Raw genomic sequence first — 20,842 nt, 5'->3', positions numbered from 1 at the left:
GTGTGTGATGCAGCGGGTGGGGAAAAGGTAGTCCACTTCCTGGGCGCAGTGCTTAATACATCTCTGATTTATTAAGAGAGAAAATTTACTGCAGATCAGAATTTACTAAAGAGGACAAAGTACAGGTTTTGAAAGTGCCCCTGCTCAGGCTCACAGGCAGCAGACATGACGACTGACGGGAAGAGGGAAATAGAACGGCTCTTCAACGTTGAGGCTACTGGTTCCTGGCCCGATGGAGGAGGCCTGCCCTCCCGATCGGCCCGCTTCTCACCTCTACAGACTGCGGGAATACCCCAGGTGAAAAGGATCGCGGACTCAAAGAGATGAAGTGATTTGCCCAAGGTTCTACAGCTAAAGCAGCACACCTTTGCACTATGCTTTAAGAAAATGCCACGATATGCAGCCCTCCAGCTGAAACGAAAGTTCCCCAGCACATCAGGGCCCTGCTTTGAAGTCAGGGCCATGGAAGGAAAGACATCCCACTGAGATGCGAAGATCCAGTGGTGCTGGGGTTGAAGATGATTTACAAAACAGCTCAGATGTGTCTGGGTTTAGGGTGTAGGCAGATCCGTATCTTTGATTGGTTCTTAAGCCCATTTTTCCAGTCTTATGCTAGGTTCTTCCTGAACCATGGAGATCGTGGTCCAGCCTAGGAGGAAAAAAGGGGGGAAAATCAGTACAAGAGCAGACCTGGTTTTTATTCAGGGGTTTGGGGAGAGAAGTCAGGTGAATTGGAAGATGCTTGGGTTAGTCATCATGTAGAATTCTTTGCTCCCTAACAACCCTCCCCCACTGGATATTCTCTCCTATTCACTGCCAACATCCTTTCTTAATTTCTAGAGCTGGTCTGAATCTCCTTAAATTCTATGCTGTGATTACTGCTTTATTCCTTGATGCACTTATAGGGATAATTTTTTCATTTGTTCTTTTTACAGTAAGTAGTGGTGTCCTTGATTTCTTCTCTGCATGTATGGCTTTTTCCCAGATACACGGAAGCAGCTGAAAGCAGAGCCTATCTTTCAGTTCCTTTGTATCTCCCTCAAGGCATTAAGAAAATGGGAACTGGCTTTTACATATCCCATCCCAAACTTTTATCCTTAAACCAGGACTCACTGTCTGACAACTTCTGGGATGTGGACCTGATCCATGGAGATGAGTTGGGCCAGCTCTGCAAGGCTGTTCAGAAAACGGATCTTTCGTGTGAACTTGGAACTGAAAAGAGAGGATCAACCAAGTGTGTTTTATACTAAGAAGAGGGCTCCTGGAGATCCTTACAAAGGCAACGTAACAAGTAGAGAGTGGTTAAGGCTAGAAAGAGCCACAGTGGGGCAAGAACTTCTTAATCTTGGTTGTGAAAGTGCGGAGAGGGGCAGGGGGTCTTTGTCCCCCGAGCAAGTACCTGATGAAGGGCCGAAGCAATGCCAGGAATGCCTTCATGTACCATGCAGCATGGACAACCACCAGAGCGCGCAGGTTTTTCCGGAGCCTGAAGAAGAACATGAGACCATCCTACTCTCCTTCCACCTTCATACCTGAAGATCAGGTGGAGCTACCTTCTGTACTTTAGTTTCCTTCGCTTCTGCTCTAATTTCTAGAATCCTCTGTCAGTTGGGTTGAATTCCCATTCCTTTAATTGCCATTTCAGCTACGTGTATCTTGCTTAACCTTCTCCTTTTTTTAGCAAACTCTTCTCTCAGAATCCCTTAGCCTGGTCTTCTCAGCCCCACTTCCTTCCTATGCCCTATGCCCTATGCTCCTCATACTTCTTTTTGTGTAGTCCTTCATCCCTTCATGGCCAGGTGAAGACCAGTGAGGAGAGAGAAAAAAGGAACCAGAAGAGAAAAGTGGCCAAATGGAAGATGGAAGGAAGAAAGGAAAAAAAGAAAAACCAGGGGGAGGATAAGGCAGGGATTGTGGGTTCGATCCCTGGTAGGGGAACTAAAATCCCACATGCTTTGGAGTAACTAAACCCATGCACTGCAACTACTGAACTTGTGTACCTAGACCAAAGAATTTGTGCAGTGCAACAAAAGATCCTGTGTGACACAGGAAAATCCTGCATGTCACCAAAAAAAGGCATAAGGGTCAGAGATGAAGGCAAACAAGAAAAGACAATGGAGATGTGGAAAATGAAATAATCAGCAACGCTATGAGAAAAGGAAGGGCTGCCTGCTATTGCCAGGCAAGGCACCATGTTGATTTATTTGATTTTCACAAATGCTTAGTGGCAAAGATATTAATATTATCATTGTCATTTTACAGAGCAGGAAACTGAACCCCAGAGGTTAAATCACTTGTCCAAAGTCATACAGGTAGTAAATGATAAAGGCAAGATTTGAAACTAGATTTCCTTGACTCCAAGAGAGGACAGAAAACAGGAGAACCTTGGAAAGGGTTGTAGGGGGACAAAGAAAAGTGGCAGAGGGAGTTCCCTGGTGGCCCTAGTGGTTAGGATCCCAGGCTTTCACTGACAGTGCCTGGGCTTCAATCCTTGGTCAGGAAAATGAGCTCCCAGGACCAAAAAAAAAAAAATTAGAAGAGACCGAATAGAAGAAAAAAATGGAAAGATGAAAGAGAAAAGGATAAGATAGAGAGTTACAGTCCTCTTGTCCGAGAGGCTCACCGCCGATCCAGAGTGTGATAACATTGGCGTATCCAGCTCAGAGGTGGAAACTGCGCCCTACTTGTGCCTCCACTCAGGTGAACCAGTAGATAATTTTCAGCTACCAGCAGCTCCAGAGTTCCCACTATGTACCTGGAGAGATGAAATTGTCAGGGAAGGTATGCGTTTGGGGTTGTGGGGAGTGAGAGGGACATTGCTGTAGACTTGACAGTCAGTTACCGATCAGAGAAGGGGTGCTTTTTAACGTTTCCCTCCATAACATCCACTCTGGAGCCCTTCAAGCCTTCCACCTCACCTGAACAGGTGTTCCATGACATAGGTGTAGTTGGGGATGCTGCTTCTGGGTAGGTAACAGGAAGCAAAGAGAATAACAGCATTGAGGCCATCACCATGGTAGCCTGGGGAAGAGAAGGGGAAAACTCACTCAACAAATAAGTACTGATGGACAGTACATCTGTTTAGGTTGAGCATCTCTGTGGGTCTCTAGAAGGTGAAGGAAGGATTCTGAACCCAATAACTGAATTTTCAGCTTCAGCATTTTATTCAAGAAGTCACAGTTCTTATCCCTTCACTTACTATAGCCATTACCTCCATGAGATAGGACTTTCTTATAGGGCTCAATGACAGTCATGTCCACTCGCTGCTCCCGCTGTCCTGTTCGGAACACCCTCCAGCGATGACCATCTTCTCCAGCCACATCCCACATACAACCATGGCCCAGCCTTTCAGCTGCCTCACTGGCCCCTAGGCCCTCTGCCCGGGGTAGCTCATCTAAAAAGAGGGATGGGGAAGGATCAACAAGGCAGAATATGTATCTTCAGCGTCTTGAAACTTCCTTAGATTCTTAGCGTTTATTACCCCAACAACTAATTCCTCATTTTCTCCCTGTGACTCTAGCCCTGGTTTGTCCAATCAACCCAATCTTTTGCTGATTTCTCTTTCCTGTGACTTATCATCTTCACTTTGTCACTGGACAATGGCCTGGAGGTAACCTTGAACTACGGTAGCTTGATGGCCCTTGCCATTTTCCCAGATTGATTCTTTCTTCTGATGCTTTTCCTTCCTTGGGTGAGCTCATTTATTCCTGTGTCTTCAGCTACTGCCAGCATGGTGATGACTCCTCTCTAACCCAGACTGCTTTCCTGATACCAGACCCATATTCCTGAATGTCTGGAGTGGACATCTCTATTTTGTGTTTCTCTGTCATCTCCAAGTCACCAGACCCAAAGTGCAATTCACACTCATTCTCTTCCTCCTCTTTGCCATATTCTTTCTTGATGAATGACCCCATCCATTTAATTGCCTGGGAGAGAAAATTCTACGCCATCCAACACTCTTACTTCTTTACCAGCCCTCAAGCCAGATCCTCCTCCATCTACTTCCATTAGATAATAAATTATTCTTTCTGTTCTTACTGTCCTGGTATAACTTCTTAGCATTTCTTATCTGGCCTTAGTACTAGCCTTCTATCTCCCTACTCTTATCTGTTTTCCTCCATCCCACCCACCACAGCTCGAGCAAACATTTTTTCCTCCCCTCCCATTTTCATTCAAATATCAATATTCTATATTCACTAATTTTTTGCATAACTTTTCCATAGCCATAGAAAGAACTGCTTCATCTTAAAAAAATAGTTGCATTCTATTCCATTGCATGGATGGACAGTAATAGAATTAACATCCTACTCACAGATGTTTAGGTTGTTTTCAATCTTTTAAAAGCCATTAATCCTGATCATGTTATTCCCTTGATTAAAACTCATTGCCTACAGGATAAAATCTAAGCGCCTTAGTGTGGCAACAGGGACCTCCATAATTTGACCCTTGCCTATTTAACAGTCTTTTGTCACTCTTTTCACTGCCCAGTCCTTCAGATCTGTGATATAATAATATAAATTTTGGTTTTGTTCCTGGCTCCTGACAATAAAGGTGAAAGTAGTATCTTTTCCTATTCATAACAGGTCTCTTTCAACAACACAAGTTTATGTTAATGAGGTGACTTTGGAAAGCTCCTATGGATGGGTGACTGGTTGCCAGGCGAAGTGACCGTGATTAGAGGGACTTTTGCCATCTGCCCTCCGAGAAGGGGAGAGAGATTGGAGGTCATGCTAAATCACGAATGGTCAGTGATTTAATCAGTCATGCCTACCTATGAAGCCTCCATAAAAAAAAACCCTGAGACTTCCCTGGTGGTACAGTGGATAAGAATCTGCCTACCAATGCAAGGAACATGGGTTCAATCCCTGGTCTGAGAAGATTCTACATGCCACAGAGCAACTAAGCCCAAGAGCCACAACTCCCGAACCTGCACTCTAGAGCCTGCCCTGCTGCAACTACTGAGCCCATGTGCAGCAGCTACTGAAGCCAGTGTGCCTAGAGCCTGCTCAGTGCCACTGGAGAGTAGCCTCCCCTCATCCCAACTAGAGAAAGCCCACGCACAGCAATGAAGGCCCAGCACAAGCGAAACATAATGCTATCAACAAGCAAACCCTAACTGAAGGGATTCTGAGAGGTTCCAGCTTGGTGATACACAGAGGTACTGGGAGGGTGGTGCTCCCCTTTCACATAACTTGTCCTATGTATTGCTTCCTTCTGGCTGTTTCTGAGCTGTATCCTCTTATAATAAACCTGTAATCTAGTAAGTAAACTGTTTCCCCAAGTTCTGTGAGCTGTTCTAGCAAATTATCAAATCTGAGGAGGGTGTAGTGGGCACCAGCGGTTTATCCCCCATCAGTCAGAAGCACAGGTGACAACCTGGACGTGTGATTGAAGTCTGAAGTCTGAGGGCAGTCTTGTGGGTGAGCCCTCAACCTGTAGTATCTGTTCTAACTCCAGGTAAGTGTTGTGACTGAATTGTAGGACATCCAATTTGTGTCTGCAGAATTGGTAGGGGGAAACTGATACATTTGGTATCAAGTGTTGTGAGAAGAAATCAAACTTTTCCCTAATACCCAAAGAGTCATGTTCAATACCTTGAATTCCCCATCATGCCATGCTATTGCCCAATTTGCTTTTTCCGTCTAGAATGCCTCTCCAGCTACCCGATAAGCTCAGAATTGTTTCCTCTTTCTTAATACCTCTCAGGCAGAACTGACCTTTGCCTTCTCCCTGCTTACTCTGTACCCTACATACATGTAGATCATAATCTTTACCGCACTTATCTATACATATGTTTGTTTTATATTAAACAGACAATTCCCTGAAGGTATGGATTATCTTGTTCATCTTCATAACCTGGCTGTAGCTCATTGATGTCTTCCCTTGTGGCTCAGATGGTAAAGAATCTGCCTGCAATATGGGAGACCCACGTTCAACTCCTGGGTCAGGAAGATCCCCTGGAGAAATGCATGGCAATCCACTCCAGTATTCTTGCCTAGAGATTCCACAGACAGAGGAGCCTGATGAGCTAGAGTCCATGGGCTCGCAAAGAGTTGGACATGACTGAGCGACTCCACTTTCACTTCCAGCTCACTGATAGCATATAACAGTTATTCAGTAAAATTTCCCTCAATAAATGAAGTGGCCCTCCCCTCCCCCCATACTGACTACTCTCACATTGGATCTATAGGCTCCACCTTTCCATTCCAGGGAAATTTTGCTCATCTTACCGCTTGATCTTCTTATTAGTTCTAACTTCAGTCCCATTAAATCCATCCCGAGCTGCTTTACCACTGGCCTCTACTTCTACCAGCTCAGTCCTCAGCTTTCTTTCCCACCTTCCCATTCAAATTCATGTCCACTGTCCAGCAGCTCCGAGTCTGATGGTGTCTCCAACTCGTCTACCTCCAGGTCAGAACTGCCATCAGAAGAGGAAGGTCCAGAGTGGGTGGGAGAAGCTCCATTATCTCCAGGCCCCTTAGTCAGAGTCAGCCGCAACTCCGGGGCAGAAAGACGCTTGCGCATGGGGCGCCGGCCACACAGGGCTAGAGTGCTGGGCGTGCCTGGGGTTGGAGGAGGAGGAAAAAAAGAAGAGAAAGATGGATGTGTGTTGGCACAGGACATTAGAATTCCTATATATGTACGTGACACTACGGGGTGAATTCTAAAGGACTAATGCGGGACATTTGGGGAAAGGGAGGTAGAACCACAAGGGGACAGGCTGGCATAACCTTGATTCTAGAATCAAGGACTTGAGACCTAGGTTCTCATTTACCTACCTGCCTGTGTGTCTCTTTCAGGATCGTGAGGACCTTCAGAAGGGCCAATCTCTTCAGGAAGCAATCTAGAAGGGAAAAGCCGAAAAGGGGGCAGGAACATAGGCTAAGGCATTAAGCCAGGTATCACTTTATTAACTCTGTTTCCCTACCACCATTTTATTTCTTCTTTCTTTTCCCATCTCTCTCTCTTTCAAGTCCAAATTTACCATCCCCACCCTCCATTTGTGACCAACTCTTCTCTTTCCCAGCCTCCCTCATACATCCTCACCTAGGGAATTCTTCATCTTGCCATTCTTCCTTCAGCTCCAGTTCCCCAAGTCTCAAGGATGCTCCTAGTATTGCTGTTTCTGCATTCTCCCTGATGCTAAGATAGTCCCCCAGGAAAAAAATATTATTATGAGACAAACTAGGTGTATCTTTAAAATATATATATATAATTTATTTATTATTTGGCTGTGCCAGATCTTAGTTGCAGCACCTGGGGTCTAGTTCCCTGATCAGGGATTGAATCTGGGCCCCCTGCATTGGGAGTGCAGTCTTCCACTTGCCCACCAGGGAAGTCCCTAGGCAATGTCTTAAGGGAACTGGATAGTAGGTGAGAACACTGGCATGAAGAATAGTAGTAAGTTACAGAGCAGAGGGCAGGCCTTAAGAAGAACTCAGATTTGTTGTCTCTAGATGTTTCTACCACCTTCACTTGTTGAAAGGCAATCATCCCTACTGCTGGGTATAGGAGCAGAGGGAGCATGGAAGGCCCCTTTAAGATCCCTCTAAGGTCAAAAGCTAAATTATTTTGATCTGTGTGGCAGTTGTTCCGCCTGGACTGTAGGGTGAGAGGTATTTCACATTACAATTGGCTGGAACCTGACAGACCTGCCCAGCTGTCACTGGGCAAAGCTGGGAAAGATGGCACCTTGTTAGGCTTGCTTTACCTCCATCACACTGGGGAGTGGTTAGGGGAAGCATGGCATGGGTGGAGGGGTGGGGGAAGAAGGTAAGGAGGAAGAGAGATTTGCTGGGAAGGACCTGGATCTTAGCATAGTTCTGGGGCAGCTTTTCTCATGGCCATTCTGGAGTGTGGGAGTTAGAAAATGGAGAACAGGGGCAGGTTTATCAGACACAAAGTATAGAAATTTCCTTAAAAGAAAAGCAATAGGGAATTACCCTGGAATCCCGTTCCCTTAGGATACTGGTACTTCCTACCTAAGGCCACCCCCATCCCTTCCCTGCCAATTAGTTCTCTTAGTCTTGTCTCTGCTAGGACTTGGTAAGAGCTGAATGGTGGGAAAATCCCTGAGGACTGTTCACTCCTTGTTTCCGATCACGTCAGCCAAGATCTTACTCACCCGAGATCCACCGTCTTTTCTCCGGTTTCTTGCACAGTTCCCATCTTCACAAGTCTTCCTGTCACCTTGAAACACTTGTAGTTGTTGGGGAGCCGGATGCCCCAGCTCCCCAACACTCCTGTACCCACTTTTCTGTCTCGGCTGCCGTTGCTCTTGCCTCCGAGGAGGAAGGAGGGGCGGAAGGGAGGGAGCCTCCCCTCAAACAGGTTTTGCCACCTCCCTTCCCAAGAAGCAGGTTCGCACAAAAGACAAACCCTGCCTGTGTGGGGGTGGGTTGTGGGGAGGAGTACATCTTCCAAAGAGGCTAGTCTTGGGTGAGTCTAGGAAGACATTCTAGACTCCTTAACACCTTCTGGGAGCTGCTTGAAAAAAAAAAAAGCAATGGTAGAAACCATTTTGGTTTTAAGACTATCGTGTGCCTACTTTTCAAGCATAAGCAAAATCAAGGACACAGAAGTATGTGATAGAGTTCTGGAAGAAGAAACATTAAAGGAAAGGCTGAGGATGAGGGGAGATAAAAAGACTGTTGCTCCTTATTCCCAAAGAGAGCCAACAGAAGGAAGACAGTAAGCACAGCAGAAAGAAGGGAAATGAATCTTGAGGAAGTTAATTATCCAAGGGAAAGAGCTCATTGTAGTTGTAAAAAGAGACGATAAGACTTCAAACAGGAAAAAAGTATTTAATACTTTAACAAAATGCAAAATACAAGTAACCAAGTTACAAAACGTAAATTCCTACACTTGATCTTAGCCAAAAGGCCAAGAAGCGATAAAACGTAAATTCCTTTGGTTCAATAATCACACCACTATTTTACCTTCCAATGGCTACAAACATCATCCCTTCAAAGTGAAGTCAGACTGTTTCCCTCATATGAAGACATCATGCCAAAACCATCACATACCCCACTGTTCAGCGAAACTGTTGACAACCCACAGGCAACAGAGCTATTAGGGAGGAAAAGGGGGAACAGGTTGGTCTGAAGAGAAAAGGGGGACTCTACACATGCAGAACAGGTCGGGCGGGGCGGGAGGAGCTCTGTGCCGGGTCACTGTGGCAGGAATCACACCCTGTGCATGCTACATGAGGCTGAGGACCTGGGCACGGTCACACAAAAACAGACAATCCGGCGCCCCTGAGCATTCCCAGGGAGACAGACAAACACAAAAACCAGAGCAGCAGAGGCGAGAAGGGACGGTGGCAATGGGACAGAAACCAGCAAACACCAGTTTTGCAGACTGGGAAATGAGACTTGAAGGAGTGAGTGTCTGGACAAAAGACATAGTTTATGGCACTCGGTATGAAACTTCTTGTTTCCTTCTACTCTGTGCAAGAGGAGAATGAGACGGGTACAAAATCAGTAGAGCCGGGGCTCTCATGGTATTTTTGCCATCTTTTGGGAACAGTGCCCAGGAGGTCTTAAGGCCTTCCCAGGTGTCTCCTGAACCAGAGGTCTTCTGGATCCCTGTGGCTCTGGCTCAGAGGGATCCAGAGAAACTGAGAGCTAGGCCACCTGATCAGGACAGAAGACAAGGGCCTCCAATCTGCCCCTAAATAATCCTGAAACAGTCACAACGAGCTGAGAATAGAAATTTAGCCATCTGGGATCAGACACCATCACCTAATTGGGGGGCAGAGAGAGGAGTCATGGAGGTGGAAATGAGCTAAAGGCTGAAAACTAGAATATGCTTAAGGTAGGTATTGTATTCAATAAATACTTGAATTAATAAGAGAATAAATGAATACTGGAGACAATGCATGTTTGGTTCCAAGAGAAATCCTGGTTCTGTTACAGAGCCTGACTGAGGGCCCTCTTGGGGTATACACATTATTTCTGTGCCACTCTGCTGCACCTGTGTTACTACATTACATAATACGTGCAAATGTATGTTATAACATTATGACCCTGGCAAATGAAATAGATGATAGTGCGGATTCCAACAGTTAAATTAAATAATAAAATTTGTTTGATTGGTTGAGATTGTGGGGAAAAAGACAGAAAGCCAGCTCAGCTTTCTTTCTCTTCTTTCTCCTCCTAGGTTAATGACAACAGTACACCAGATCCGGGAACAATGAAGACAGAGCTGCTGAGACATCTCAAAACATGCATTCAGGATGGTTCAAGCAACCTCTCCCTCTTTCCCCTTCCCTCTCAACAGTCATTTCTTGCACAGGGAGGCAGTGGTAGATTCTGACAGCGAGATCTGACTGCATTTCTCGAAGATGACCTCGGCTGAGAATTTCGGCAGCCCCTGATCCAGGGGGCACTCGTCCACCAGGCTATTCATAGGCGTGGGGGGCAGTGGAGGCTCCTCCTCATCCTGACTCAGTCCAGAAAGCAGGGAGTTGCCTGCCCTGTCCAATTCTTTGTCCACCTGCTCCCTTGACACACCCTCTGTCTCAGGCTGTCCTAAAGGGATGTTCGTGGAGTCAAAATATGCTGACAGGGCTTCCTGGAGCAGAGGCAGAACTTTCTTTCGAGAGATCTGGGTGTTGCCTTGAAGATAGGCTTGGAGGTTAGGGTGGCTGCTTGGGACAGGGGTCAGCTTCAGGGACGGAGAGTGGGAACGTTCCAGGATTCCACAGATCTAAAGAGGAGACAAGATGGGGAGATGGTATATAAGGTAGTGAAGCAAAAGGCTGAGACTTCTAAGAGACTTCTCCAGCACAGGAGGAAAAAAAAAGTTTTTTTTTTTAATTTAAATTAAGTCATCCAGAGTTGTTTTATTGATGCACATCAGCTAATACTGATTACTAATATACAGTATTTTAGAAACAGAAGAAACATTTGAGATCATATATTTCATTTTATTAATAAGTAAATCAAAGTCCAGAGAGATCTGATGTCTTGAACACAGATGATGGTAGAGTCTGAACCAGAATCTGGGACTCCCAGATCCTAGGATTTTGTTGTTTCCAAGGGTACTGCTCTGTTTAAAAACTTGAACTCTATCCTTAGCTGAGATGGGCCAAGCATCTGCATTGAAGTCAGGGGAACGATAGAGGCAGAAAGAATGAATAGAGCAAATGGGGCTGGGAGGTATGTCAGGAACTGTGCCATGTCTGGCCATTTTCAAATACTAATTTTCTCGCTTAATCCTCACAACTACCTTACTGGTTGGTATTACTATTACCATCTTTTATAGTTAGGGAAACTGAAGCTTAGATAGATTAGGTAGCTTGCCAAAGGTCAACTCTGAATGAAGCAAAGCTGATAGTTGAACTCAGGTCTGTCACTAGAGCAGTGTTCTAAATTATTATATACCATTCTTACCAAAGGAGAAAGAGAGGAAATGGGAGGGCAGACCGTGAAAAGAGGACTACCATTTCCCGGGACAGAGGCCGCCAGGGCGATGGTCAAGTCATCAGAGGGACTGTGGCAGGGAGAAGAGGGGAGATTCAGGAAGGTGGGGTCAAAGCACCCTTTCCTTCATGACATGATTACTAAGAGTACCTTGTGCCCAGCAATAAACTTCACATATGATACTATGTTTCACGATCATATCACATTAGGTAGTAATATGCCATTTATGGACTCAGAAGTCAACTGACTTCCCTTTGGTCAAAGTGCCAGTAAGTGGCAAATGTGGGACAGAAAAGCCTATTTATCTACCTTTAAAAGGGTAGTTCTTTCCACAATGCCAAACTTACTTTCCATTGAATGAAATTATGTTTGCTTCCTGAAGGAGAAGATAAAGACAAAGAGAGGTAGGAAAAGGCAGACATACCTTTTATGAACAAAAAGATTATCTAGCTGTATTCAGATAGTCTAGCAGTCCTCATTGCTAAGAAATCCAAAGAATCTCTGGACTGCCTTAAGTCTACTTTTAAATTCTTCCTTGAGTTTATGAGTAACCAACAGAGGAAAAGAAAGGTGGAAAAGTGAGAAAGGTGGCCAAATGAAAGATCAGAGTTAAAAACCAAACCTTCTCCTCAACTACTCTGCACAGTTAGCACAGAGTAACTAATCCTTGACTGGTTAAAGAGTAAAAAAGGTTTCTCTTCTGTTTTCAGTTTTCAAAGCAATAAGGTAAAAAGAAAGAAACTGAGCTCCAGGAGTTAGGAATTAGTGATTAAATCAAGTTTTAACTCCAGATTTATAACAGGTTCTTTTAGCCCAATTTCAAGTCCTACTAAGTAGGAATTGTGTCTAATTTTCTTTGGAATCTCCGTTTCTCACCAATAGCATGATTAAGGATAGTCATATACAGAGAAAATGGAAAAAAGGAAGGAGGGGAGATTCTGGAGATAGATCAAGGACCTCTGTATAAATACAAGAACCAAGGAGAGGTCTTTATAGAACAAAGCAGTGCACACAGGCTGAACTCCATAAGGCCTCTAGGACAGAGACTCACCGTCATTCGAAGTGCTGCATGGGGACAGAAAACAGCCAACTGCCGCACTGGCTCATTGTAAGTGTTGAAAAAGATAGTCATGGCAACCAGGGCATCGTAGCTGTGAGCCTGGCAGAAGGCATGGAGATCTGCAAGGAGGCCGGACCTCTGCAGAAAAGCCTAAAACAGAAGAAATGGACGGGGTGAGGGCTACAGCTGGACCCTCATTATCATCCCCAACAGAAGATTTTGCATTTTTGCATGATAACCTGGGACTTTACTCCATAAAAAAGGTAGCTAGTATTTACTCTGTGCTATTTATGTACTGGAAGGCAACAGAGAGAATGAGGAGAACACAGGCTTTGGGTTCAGACAGAACTGGTTTGAAAATCAGCTCTATTGCTTCTCAGTTATACGATCAAGGATCCCAAATGAGAATAAATCATTTATCAAACATGATTGTTTTAAGAACTAAAAAATGATAATGTTACTAACATGCTTGGCATGTCCAAGGCTATCTTGCTCTTGCAATCAAACAAGCAAGGTCTTTGCCTTATGGGTATTTTTATTCTAAATAAAAATAGAATACAAACGGTGCATACAAATAAGTACAGACAACATGACAACTGCATCCTTGGCTCTTCATTCTTTTGTCTGTCTATATTGTTCTCCAAAATCTCATGCGGTATTTCCTCCAATGAATACCACCACCAGCTGCTCTAGATGAGGGCTTTTCTTTATTCTTGGTATTTCTAATGAGTCAATTTATACTGTGATTATGGTACTTGGAAAGCCTTTTGTGTTCTTTAATTTTTTTCTCTAGTTTTTCTTTTTATTATAAAAAATTTTTGTTAAAGAAAGTTTTTGGCTGTGCCATGTGCCATGTGGGATCTTAGTTTGCAGACCAGGCTCTGAACCCCTGTTCCCTGCAGTGAAAGCGCAGAGTCCTAACCACTGGACTGCCAGGGAATTCCAAGCCTTTGGTGCTCTTATGTTTGGTTCCCAAACCAGGTTATGAGTAGTAAGAGAAGAGGCCAAACTATTCTTTTTTTAGTTATTTAGTGTTTTCTACATGTTATCTAGGAGAAAGCTGTGCAGTCTATGAGAGTATGTGTTTAGATCAGGTTGACTGATTTAACCCAATATGATATGGAACTAGGTATTAAAATACCACTATCAGAGTTATATTCTCTCACCCATTTGACAAATTCACTGAGCATCCACTATGTGTCAGGCACTGTCAAAGTGCTGGAGATATACCAGAAACAAAACAAACAGGGTCCCTGCTTTGGGGTAGTTGATAAACCAGCAGAGGAATATAGACAAAAAACAAGGAAACCATGAAACATGATTCTTTCAGTGTGCTGAGTGCTATGAAAAGAACAAATAGGAACCTCTTGGCAGTCTAGTAGTTAAGACTGTGCTTTCCACTGCAGGGGTCCAGGCTTGATCTCTGGTCAGGGAACTAGATCTTGCAAGCTGCATGGCCAAAAATAAAAAGTAATTCTTAGAGATTTTTGAGCACAAAGGGTATCACTTTAGTTAAGGTAATCAGCAAAAATCTTTGAAAGGAAGAGACACCTGAGCTAAGTCCTGAATGAAAAGAAGGAGCTAGCTCTGCAAAAGGAGTGCAAAGGCTCTGGGTTAAGAGTGAGTTTAATGGTTCTGAAAAACAGAAAGCAAACTGGGGTGGCTGCAGTGCTGTGAGTGCAGGAATGGGGCTGGAATGAGCAGATGTCAGGGAAAAGGATGAAGGCCTGATCAAAGATGGCCCTTTAAACCACAGTAAGGCCTTTAGATTTTATTAGAAGTGTGACGAAAAGGCAGTAAAGGGAGGAGAGCCAATAGGATCTGACACGTCTTTTTTTTGTCCATGCCTCGTGGCTTGCAGGATCTCAGTTCCCCAACCAAGGAATGAACCCGGGCCAGAGTAGCCAAAGCACCGAATCCTAACCACTAGACCACCAGGGAATGCCCCTGGATCTGACTTATGTCTTAAAGAGATCACTCTGGCTGCTGTGGGGAGAACAGTTTGCAGGGGCCGAAAGTGGAGACAGGGAAACCAGCATGGGGTCACTACAGGTCACTGGGGGTCTCACAGTGCAGTGAGAGATGATGGACCGTGGAGTTACAGTAGAGATGGAGAAAAGTGGGTATAAGATATATTTCAGAGGTGAGCCAGGAATCAGGGACAAGGTTACAAACAGAACTGAAGGTTTTCTCTCTCCACCCACACCTGCATCTTGCTCTTACCTCCATATCCATATATATGGCACTAATGGCCACCTTAGTGCCTTGTCTGGAGATGGTCTTCTGGTCCTTTCTCAGCATCTGCTCTGTGGTCAGTCCTAGAAATTGGATGTGAGACTAAGGGTCAAACAAAAGAACCCAGGGTCCTAGGATCAGGAAGGTGAGGACACCAAGACAGGTCAAGGAAGAGGAAAAACACAGTCGCTCTTTGAGGCAAAGAACAGGGCTCATAACTCAGGATGTAATTCTAGAATGGAAATTTACTTTAAATAAAAATTATTTTCAATTACTGGGTCACAACAGTTACCTTTAGAGCAAGGGACTTTGGGGAGCAGGGAAAATGGAAGAAGAGAGGCTTTTACTCCTGATTTTCCCCTTTCTGGGTTGTTTCACTTTTCTAAAAGTACATGTGGGACCTTTCTTTCTATTTTTTAAATATTCACAAGCAGTGAAAGAAAGTCACTCAGTCAAGTCCGACTCTTGGACTGTAGCCCACCAGGCTCCTCTGTCTATGGAATTCTCCAGGCAAGAATAATGGAGTGGGTTGCCATGCCCTTTTCCCAACTCAGGCATCGAACCCGGCTCTCCTACACTGCAGGTGGATTCTTTACTGTCTGAGCCACCAGGGAAGCCCTGGTGGTCCATTTCCTTCTCTTTTCTAAAATGTCAACAAGAGATAGTTGGGTAAAAAAAGTCATGGAAGTTTTTCTTCTGCCCCCTTCTGCTCCTGCCTTCACTTTTTCCCCAGCATCAGGGTCTTTTCCAGTGAACTGACTCTTTGCATCAGGTGTCCAAAATATTGGCACTTCAGCCTCAGTACTTCCAATGAACATTTAGGGTTGATTTCTTTTAGGATTGACTGGCTTGATCTCCTTGCAGTCCAAGGGACTCTTAAGAGTCTTCTCCAGTACCACAATTCAAAAGCATCAATGTCCTTTGTATATTCCCCCTAAATGTTTCTTCTGCTTCCCTAACCAGTGATCTAGATCTCCCTCTCATAATTCAGTACGGTTGACCCTCTGTATGCAGGTTTCACATTCACAGATAAGGAGGGCCGGCTGTATCATATACTTTGCTATTTTATATAAGGGATTTGAATTCATCCAAGCATTCTGGCATCTGTGAGGGATCCTGAGACCACTTACCTACAGATCTGAGGGACAACTATATTCCTTCAGCATACTTATGTCTATATTTTCTTTCTTTTTTTAAAAAAAAATTCATTTTTTTTGGCTGTGCTGGGTGTTAGTTGCAGCATGTAGGATCTAGTTCCCTGACCAGGGATCGAACCTGGTCTCCCTGTATTGGGAGTGGAGAGTCTTAACTTCTGGATCACCAGGGAAGTCCCTAAATGTCTGAAAACCTCTGAGACTCTTAATATATTCCTTCTTATCCACACAATAGCCAGGACAGAACAATCCAGTAAATGAATGCGTAGTTTATGATTAGACTCACATACTAGCCAGCTTCTTTCTGGTGTAAAGCTTAAGTCATTCAGCATGCTCTGACATTGTTTTGCTGGTTTTCAAGCATATGATGAACAGGCTTTTGTCCACCAGTTTAACACTTCATACCTGATACGTCAAACTTGGCCTTTTGCAGAGAGTCAAAGATGTCATTTCTGCTGGGCAGATCTGGGAAGAGGGCCTCTAGCTTCTCTACATAGTGGCTGTCCTTGAGGGTTGCCTTACCGATTTTAAGGTCCATGTTCACGCAGTCCAGGAGGATTGTTCCTGCGGAGAAGGAGCATGGCAGAACTCAAATGCTGTGGCACTCCATTCCTGGCAACTAGAGCACACACTACCCTCAAACCCAGTGGACACAATACCTAAGGAGACTGTATGGCAACTCACGGAAAACAGAACAACTGGGACAATGTCCTGAGTGGGACATCCCAAATCCAAACTGAAATGCAGGCACAGAAATGGGGAAAAGGTAGAAAGGAAGTGTGAGTATCTCAATTCCTGGAGATTCTGAAACCTAGTCAGAGAGAGATGACCTCTCTTCCGTAGGCCAAATTCCAGTTGGAAGAGATAGTTGAATCCAGTTCTCTCTCTTTTTTTTTTAACAAATGGAGAAAATAAGAACAAAAAAGGTTAAGAGATTTGTTCAAGGTCATATAACTACTTCCTGGGCAGAAATGGTATTAGAATTCATTTCCTGCTTCTTTGGCTAGACCTCCTTCCATTATTCAATGCTACTAATAGGCAGCTTCTAGGTCTGTTGTTTTATGCTTCCTTTCTACTCTCTCCAACAAAATATTCCCCAGGCCTTCAAGGGACAAAGTACTCAAAAGCCTTTATAATGCCTAACTGCTCCTTGAAAGAACCTCCTCCGTTATGGACTAAGCGGCTTTGAGAGGGTATGGTCAGGCTGGAAGACTCTAGACTTCTTTACTTTCCCTTCTCTGGGATGGGATAAAGGGTCAGATCCCAACCCCCAAGCCACCCTCACCATGAAGAAGGGCTGCAGTTTGCCTGTCCAAGATCTCTGGTGCCCCCTGCAGGATTCTCTCGGCCACCAGGGTAGCGCAGGACCCCACCAGCTCAACTGAAACATGGCAGGGAGGGCAGTGTTTCTGATCGATGGGCCGATGGTCTAGCACCTCTGCCACTGCCTCCTCTAGGGCTGCGTCACTTCTGTGTGGGAAAGGGGGGATGTGGGGGAAAAGAGAAAGAAAGATAGGTAGGGGCACTCCGGCTGTAGCTCCTCATGAAGAAAAGACAGACATCTTAGGCGAACACTTAGATCTTTTTTTTTTAATTTTTTAAAATTTTTTATTTTTTTGAACACTTAGATCTTTGATCTCTTCCACCTCTGCCCCACTCCTTTCAGTTCTCTTCTTAAATACTATAACTGAGGCCATCTTTAAATACTGCATAGTGAATTTGACAAAGTATCAGCTACCCATATCTCATCCACATGTTTGATGTGCCTTTCCAGTTGACACCTGGACACCCAACATCTAAATCTCTCCTGTTTCCTCAATTCACTTAATATCCAAATGTCACGCAGCTCACAGGATCCTATGGTTTCTGGCTCAATTCCCATCCATTCCCTTCTCTCCAACCCTCTGCTACTGCCTTATTCTCATCTGCTCTGCCTCAATATCTCTCATCTGAACTACTCCAATAGTTCCTTAACCAAACATTTGCTTTCAGGGTCCTCCTAAACTGTCCTCCACAAGGCTACCTGCATGATCATTTGAAAAACACAAATCTGGTTCTGCTAAGACCTGGAATAAATAGAATTGACAATAGCTCCCTGCTGCTCTAAAATAAAGTCTAATCTCCTGGAAGGGCTACAAGGTCTCCAGGATCAGGCCCCTGCCTACCTCTCTAGTCATCTTTTTTATGTCCTGCTTCTCCCTCATAGTTTATGTTCCAGTCATGCAAAACAAATCCCAGTTCTCCCAAGTCACCACACTATTTCATGCCTACCTGCATTTTGCTTATCTTCATGTTCATTACTCTGCCTGGATACTTTTCCTAATTACCTCACCTCCTCATACACCAAGCAAATACTGAGTCTTTCAAGAGTGAGATCAAGATCCATTCTGTTAGAAAAACTTCCCTGACATCCTCCACTCCCCACTTGTATATTTAACCACTCCATCTTCCATGCACCTATTGTCCCCTGAATGACAGTTACCACTTACCTCTAACACCCACTACAATGACCCGTGTGTCTAGTTCCCTCCTCTGACTGACAACTACTTGAGAACAGAGACTCCACTTCACCTTCACCCTCTAAACAGAAGTTTATTAATGAGTGAGTGGACAGATGGACTAGCACCTGAAGGCTGTCCTCTGTCAGTATCCCTGCTATAACCAGTGTGCTCAAGGAAAAAAAAATATACATATTAGTATTAGCAGGAGCCAGAGACACTTGGAAAGACCATATTCGTATTGCTTTGTTGGCCAATTTTTTTCAGTCCTAAATTAGGCATGGAATTATTATAGGTGTGTACATTTGTTAAATAGCACTAATGAAATATTGCTTTATGAAGGAAATTATTTTGCTAATTTAAAAAAAATACAGTTGTAACCATTATTCAAAGGTTTCTATTACAATAAATCTGCCATGAAATCTTAAAACAATGATACCAAAGGTAGACCTAAATTATTTCTGAGTTATCCTTTAGTTTGAACTCTTCATGTTTCTATTTCTTTTTATTACTTGTATAATTAGAGAAGTGACAATATTTTTTACTGCCTTTCTATATCTGGTATCGCCCATCAATTATGATTAGCCCATGAGATCCCTGAGAGCAAACATTCTTCTTTTCTTTGAAAATCTTACTTATCACAGTCCATGGCACATGATAAGTATCAGCTTTACTTCTTCCACTTACTTGGGTAAGACATGATGGTCAACAAGGATGAGGGTGAGCTGGCCGGCCTGGTGCAGTGCATGGAGGTCAATCTCATCCCGGAAAATCAAGAGGGACTCTGGAATGTGAATCTTCTGAAGGAAGAAGACATTATCACCTCGCAGAGGTAGCTCTGAACGTTTTATATTTAAAACTGGCACAAAGACTTCCTCGGCCTCAGTTGTCTGGATAGGAAAGTGAAAAGAAGGTATGGCTGTGTTATGTGACAGGACAGGAAAAGTCACAAGACCACTGGGACCATGGCAGACATGATCTTGTGAAAGTGACTGCCTTCCTCAAAGCCGTAGTTTTCCAGTCTGATCAAAATAAAAGGATGACCCTTGCCCTCTCTCCTTCTTAGCAATAACATGAAGGTCAACAAGACAACTCATGGAAAAGGCCTAGTTCCGGATGCTGCCGAGAAGAGACTATCAGTCCTCCAGAGCTGCCATGGGCCTGAGGAAGACACACAGACCACTGACACCCACTGTCGTTCAGTCACAAGCTGCGTCTGACTCTTTGCTACCCCGTGGACTGCAGCACACCAGGCTTCCCTATCTCCACTATCTCCCAGAGTTTGCTCAAATTCATGTCCAGTGAGTCAGTGATAAGTCAGTAACTGACTGTGTGAATATTGCTTTATGGTTTACAAATTCTCCAAAATACATCTGCTCATTTGATCCTCACAGCAACATTGCAAAGTATTATCATTTCAGATTGTATAGTTACTGATATGAGACTCAGCCAAGTTAAGGGATCTGAGTTACCTAAGGCTAAATGCTATCAAACAGCAGAGCTGGGTTTTGAATCCAAATCTTTTCATTCTAAGGAACTCTGTTCTTAGGTACTCACCTTTGCCAGGTAAAAAGCCAGGGCAAGGGCTGACACCATGGAGTCCAAGTCACAGGCTTCATTTCCCAGCACAACATGTATGGGTTGGGACTCCTAGAGAGGCAGGAGAATGGGATTAACAAAAGCATCCTCTAATCATTTCCATTTATCTAATACACATGTAGGGTTGCATACACATTCTCTCATTGATCTTCATAGAGATAGGTCAGATATTCTTATGGGTTCTCATTTCATGGATAAGGATATTAGCTAAAAGGGCATATGTGTTCTGGCCAAGCTTTAAGCATTCCACACGTATCTACTTAGTGGAAACGTACTCCTTCCTCTCTACCACACTGTCTCCCTGAATGTTGAACCTTCAGAAGAGCAGTAAATAATTCTCTGATTCTTATGCTCCTTGGGATACCCAAGGAGTAGTCAAAGGAACAGCATCTGGGGTAGCTGATGTATTCAAACTATATCAACTCTGGTTTGTACTTTTTTCCTGTTTTCAAATAGGGAAAAGAATCCTTGTACTTCTAAATGAGAATAGGTGAATAGACTTTGAAAATAAAAGTAAAAATAAGATCAAGTCCCTTATTCAGATATCTAGTCCATGAAATTCCCCCTACTCAGAGAAGTGTCAATGGTAGCCAGATTAACCAAAACTCTCACACCCAAGAAACTGATACTTTCTCCAAAGGGTTCAATTAAAACAAAAAGAATTGCTGCTGCTGGAACTTTTATTTTTAAAGCTTTGAAAATGCAGCTGCTGATAAGAACTCTGAAGAGGGAGATACATCTGTTGTTATTACTAACCTTGTTACTTTGCATCCCCCCATCAGACTTTAAATAAAATACAATAAAACCTACAGGTGCCCAAAAGAGCAAAGATGCATTTGGCCAGGTAGAATGAGACCATACAGTCCATGC

General features: G+C 44.0%; 2 protein-coding genes across 9 annotated transcripts in view; both read right to left on the bottom strand.

Annotated features, from left to right (window-relative positions):
- Nucleotides 1-52: 52 nt before the first annotated feature.
- On the bottom strand, nucleotides 53-8,307 carry BNIPL (BCL2 interacting protein like). 4 transcript variants are annotated; one of them, XM_088835744.1, is made up of 10 exons: nucleotides 8,126-8,306; nucleotides 7,048-7,143; nucleotides 6,780-6,844; nucleotides 6,339-6,563; nucleotides 3,200-3,394; nucleotides 2,919-3,021; nucleotides 2,624-2,755; nucleotides 1,400-1,486; nucleotides 1,114-1,212; nucleotides 53-649 (listed from the first exon to the last, which is right to left on the bottom strand). In XM_088835744.1, the coding sequence occupies exons 1-10, from the start codon at nucleotides 8,167-8,169 to the stop codon at nucleotides 613-615; spliced, it is 1,083 nt and encodes a 360-aa protein (XP_088691870.1). In that variant the 5' UTR covers nucleotides 8,170-8,306; the 3' UTR covers nucleotides 53-612. The 4 variants fall into 4 exon arrangements, with proteins under 4 accessions (XP_088691870.1, XP_055259389.1, XP_088691871.1 ...); XM_055403414.2 differs by having other exon boundaries at nucleotides 3,212-3,394; nucleotides 8,126-8,305; XM_088835745.1 differs by lacking the exon at nucleotides 1,114-1,212 and having other exon boundaries at nucleotides 8,126-8,307.
- A 477-nt stretch (nucleotides 8,308-8,784) lies between these two features.
- Nucleotides 8,785-20,842, bottom strand: part of PRUNE1 (prune exopolyphosphatase 1) — a 19,570-nt gene continuing 7,512 nt past the window's right edge. For 2 of the 5 annotated variants that reach the window (XM_055402156.2, XM_055402158.2), the window contains 7 exons: nucleotides 19,931-20,023; nucleotides 19,061-19,263; nucleotides 17,161-17,345; nucleotides 16,281-16,439; nucleotides 14,710-14,804; nucleotides 12,478-12,636; nucleotides 8,785-10,710 (listed from right to left, as the gene is read on the bottom strand). In XM_055402156.2, coding sequence (XP_055258131.1) covers nucleotides 10,282-10,710; nucleotides 12,478-12,636; nucleotides 14,710-14,804; nucleotides 16,281-16,439; nucleotides 17,161-17,345; nucleotides 19,061-19,263; nucleotides 19,931-20,023 — 1,323 coding nt within the window. In that variant the 3' untranslated portion in view covers nucleotides 8,785-10,281. Of the gene's footprint in view, nucleotides 10,711-12,477; nucleotides 12,637-14,709; nucleotides 14,805-16,280; nucleotides 16,440-17,160; nucleotides 17,346-19,060; nucleotides 19,264-19,930; nucleotides 20,024-20,842 lie in introns of those variants that run through there. The other 3 variants (XM_055402157.2, XM_088835741.1, XM_088835742.1) reach the window with 3 other exon arrangements.

This window comes from Moschus berezovskii, chromosome 4 (assembly GCF_049115385.1).
Source record: "Moschus berezovskii isolate FMDL1 chromosome 4, NW_MosBer_1.0, whole genome shotgun sequence".
Classification (NCBI taxonomy): domain Eukaryota; kingdom Metazoa; phylum Chordata; class Mammalia; order Artiodactyla; family Moschidae; genus Moschus; species Moschus berezovskii.
The sequence above is the reverse complement of the archived record's forward strand: the minus strand, read 5'-3'. Positions and strand labels throughout refer to the sequence as shown.